We start from the raw sequence: 3959 nt of genomic DNA on the forward strand, positions 1-3959 counted from the left end.
GCTCCTCCTCAAGCCCCAGCTACTGGAGTGCAAGTGCCTTTCAACCCAACAGCATTGACGGATGGAGAAGTGAGGGCAGCACTAGTTCAGATGGCCCAAGCTATCACTGCTCAAGCATAAACTATCATAGCCCAGGCCACTATAAAGGGTGCTCCCTGAGAGAACCCACATGCTAGCACCATGGCTAGCAGACTGAGAGATTTCACCCAGATGAATCCTCCAGTCTACTTTGGGTCCAGAACCAATGAGGAGCCCTAGGAGTTTGTGGACGAGGTCCATAAGATTCTTAGTGCTATGGGTGTTAATGAAGAAGAGAAGGCTGAGTTGGCTGCATACCAGCTCAAGGATGTGGCTCATGTATGGTACAAGATGTTGGTAGATGGCCGAGCACCAAGAGAAGTCCCCATCACTTGGGATATTCTCAAGACTGCATTCCTGGAGATGTTCTTTCCCATAGAGCAAAAAGAGGCTAAGGTTGAAAAGTTAATCAACCTACGTCAGGGAGGTATGTCAGTCAAGGAATAATCCTTGAAGTTTATTTAACTTTTCAAACAAGCTTCTTCCCTGGTGTCTAGTAGCGGGGATGGGATGAGCAGGTTTGTGACTGGGGTATCGGAAGATATGGAGGAGGAATGTCGGGCAGCCATATTGTATGATAACATGGACCTTGATAGATTGATGGTACATGCACAACAAGTGGAGGAGAGTCGTAGAAGGAATAAAGGCCGAGAAGGAAAGAATCCTAGGACCTCGGATCAGGCTGGTTCTAGCACTAGTAGGAGTTCGTGTGGAGTCCAGGACAGACCTAAGTTCAAGAAGGGGCACCAGCACTCAGGTAATCCTACTCCTTACGGGAACACTAATGCCAAAGGGGACAAGTCTTGCCCCAAGAAGGGCAATGATTGAAATTCCCAGCGTGATAGAAAAACGTGTTGTAAGTGTGGCCACTTGCATGGAGTTGAGTGCAGGTAGTTTCTAATGCCTGCCATGGATGCGGCAAGAATGGGCATATGATCAGGGACTGCCCACATTGTTAGATCCACGATCTACCTTGTATTTTATTACTCCTCTAGTAGCTAGTAAATTTGAGTTGCTTCCTGAGATCTTGCATGAACCCTTTCTAGTTAGTACTCCCATCGGAGACAACAATAAAGCTGAAAGAGTATATAGAGATTTCCCAATAACTGTTCATGATAAAGTTACCTATGCTGACCTAATAGAATTAACCATGCTTGACTTTGATATAATTTTGTGTATGGATTGGCTCTATAAATGCTATGCTACCATAGACTGTTGAAACAAGGTAGTAAGGTTTTAGTTTCCTAATGACTTAGAGCTGGAATGGGAAGGGTGTATTTCAAATCCAACAGGCCAAATAGTTTCCTATCTTAAACATAATAAGATGTTATCTAAGGGGAATTTATGCCACTTAGTCAGAGTCCATGACTTAGAACATGAAGTTTCTTCCATAGACTCTGTGTCCCTAGTGAATGAGTTTCAAGATGTCTTTCCGGAGAATTTACAAGGAATACCTCCTTAATGCAAAATTGCCTTTGGTATTGACTTAGATCACAACACAAAACAAATTTCCATTCCTCCCTATAGAATGTCTCTAGCTGAACTCAAAGAGTTGAAGTTGCTGTTAAAGGATCTACTTGATAAGGGCTTCATTCAGCTGAGCATATCCCGATGGGGTACTGAAGTGCTATTCGTTAAGAAAAAGGGTGGAACCCTTAGCTTGTATAGCGATTATCGGCAACTCAAGAAAGTCACCATAAAGAACAAATACCCTCTTCCCAAAATTGATGACCTATTTGATCGGCTCCAAGGTTCAAGTTTCTTTTCTAAAATAGATCTGCGGTCAGGGTATCACCAGCTTAGAGTGAGACAAGAGGAAATTTCTAAGATTTCCTTCCGTATTAGGTATGGTAATTACAAGTTTCTTGTCATGTCATTTGGTCTCACTAATGCACCAGCCGTGTTTTTATGAACCTTTTGAATAGGGTCTTCCATGCATACCTTGATTCTTTTTTCATAGTATTCATAGATGACATTCTCAGATACTCTAAGACTAGAGAAGAGAATGAACAACATTTGAGAATGATATTGCAAGTACTCAGGGAACATTAGTTGTTTGTAAAATTCAGCAAATGTGAATTTTAGCTGAGATCAGTGACCTTCCTTGGTCATGTGGTGTCCGACCAAGGTGTAGATATTGATCCAAAAAAAGATTGAGTCATTTAAGAACTGGCCGAGACCCCTCACTCCTACAGACAACCGGAGTTTCTTAGGTTTGGCTAATTACTATTGCAGGTTTGTTGAGGGCTTTTACTCTATTGCTGCTCTAGTGACAGCTCTAACAATTTGAGTGGTCTAAAACTTGTGAAAAGAGCTTCCAAGATCTCAAAAACCGACTCACTTCAACCCCAGTTCTCACATTGCCGAGGAGTGGTGAAGGGTATGTCGTGTACTATGATGTTTCCTGGGTATGTTTGGGATGTTCTCTCATGCAGGATTGCAAGGTGATTGCATATTCATCAAGACAATTGAAAATCCACAAAAAGAATTACCCTACCAATGATCTTGAGTTAGCTATTGTGGTAATTGCGTTAATACTTTGGAGACATTACTTGTATTGTGTACATGTTGATGTATTTACTGACCATAAAAGTCTTCAATATGTTTTTTCATAGAGAGAATTGAATCTTCGTTAGAGAAGATGGCTAGAGCTACTGAAGGATTATGATATAGGTCTCCACTATCACCCTGGTAAGGCCAATGTAGTGGCCGATGCTTTGAGCCGATTGAGCATGGGCAGTGTGTCTCATATTGATGATGAGAAGAAGGAGCTGCTTAAAGAGGTACACCAATTGACTAGGTTAGGTGTACAGCTGGTAGATACACCAAGTAAGGGTGTTTCAGTTCATTCCAGTTCTGAATCCTCATTTGTTGTAGATGTTAAATCTAAGAAGCATCTCGACCCAATACTCATGGAGTTGAAAGACTCAGTGTTGAGTAAGCTGAATGAATCATTCTCCCTAAGGGGGGTTGGTGTGCTTAGATACCAGGGCAGATTGTGTGTGCCCAATATTAATAATCTCAGACCTAATATTATTGCAGAGGCTCATGGCTCTAGGTATTTCACTCATCCAGTTTCTACCAAGATGTATCATGATCTCAAGGAGATCTATTGGTGGGAAGGTATGAAGCGAGATATTTCTAAGTTTCTGGAGGATTTGCCGATTGCTAACAGGTTAAGGCTGAACATCTTAAGCCTGGAGGTCTTACCCAGTCAATTGAGATCCCAACATGGAAGTGGGAGGCTATTAATATGTACTTTGTGGTTTGTCAGCCCAGGACTAGGAAACTACATGATTCCGTTTGGGTCATTGTTGACTGAATGACTAAGTCTGCTTCATTTATACCTGTGAACTCTACTTACAAGTACGAAGATCATGCCAAGTTGTATATTGATGAGATAGTGAGGTGGCATGCGATCCCTTTATCTATAGTTTCAAATAGGGGAGTCCACTTCACATCTCACTTTTGGAGATCTTTCAAAAAGAGCTTGGGTACATAAGTGAAGCTCAGTGCTGCTTTTCATCCTCAGATGGATGGATAAGCAGATCATACCATTCAGACTTTTGAAGACATACTGAGATCATGTGATGTGTTATTGACTTCAAGGGGAGTTGGGATGATCACTTGCCACTGATTGAGTTCTCTTATAATAATAAGTACCATTCCAGATTGGGATGACACCTTTTGAAGCATTGTATGGCAGGATATGTAGTTCCACAGTTGGCTAGTTTGAGGTAGGAGAGTCTTCCATCCTTGGCCCTCATATCAAACATGAGTCTATGGAAAAGGTAAGAATGAACAGGGTTAGATTGGCTACTGCTTCAAGTTGTCAAAAATCCTATGCTGATAACAGGAAGAGAGATCTTGAATTCGAGGTA

The 3959-nt window shown here is 41.8% G+C and overlaps 1 protein-coding gene across 1 annotated transcript; it reads left to right on the top strand.

The window, feature by feature from the left end:
- The first annotated feature begins 1606 nt into the window (after positions 1-1606).
- LOC138340384 (uncharacterized) lies at positions 1607-3404 on the top strand. The gene is made up of 4 exons (XM_069292105.1): positions 1607-1923; positions 2061-2112; positions 2514-2600; positions 2715-3404. The coding sequence occupies exons 1-4, from the start codon at positions 1607-1609 to the stop codon at positions 3402-3404; spliced, it is 1146 nt and encodes a 381-aa protein (XP_069148206.1).
- Positions 3405-3959: the final 555 nt, after the last annotated feature.

This window comes from Solanum lycopersicum, chromosome 12 (assembly GCF_036512215.1).
Source record: "Solanum lycopersicum chromosome 12, SLM_r2.1".
NCBI lineage: Eukaryota > Viridiplantae > Streptophyta > Magnoliopsida > Solanales > Solanaceae > Solanum > Solanum lycopersicum.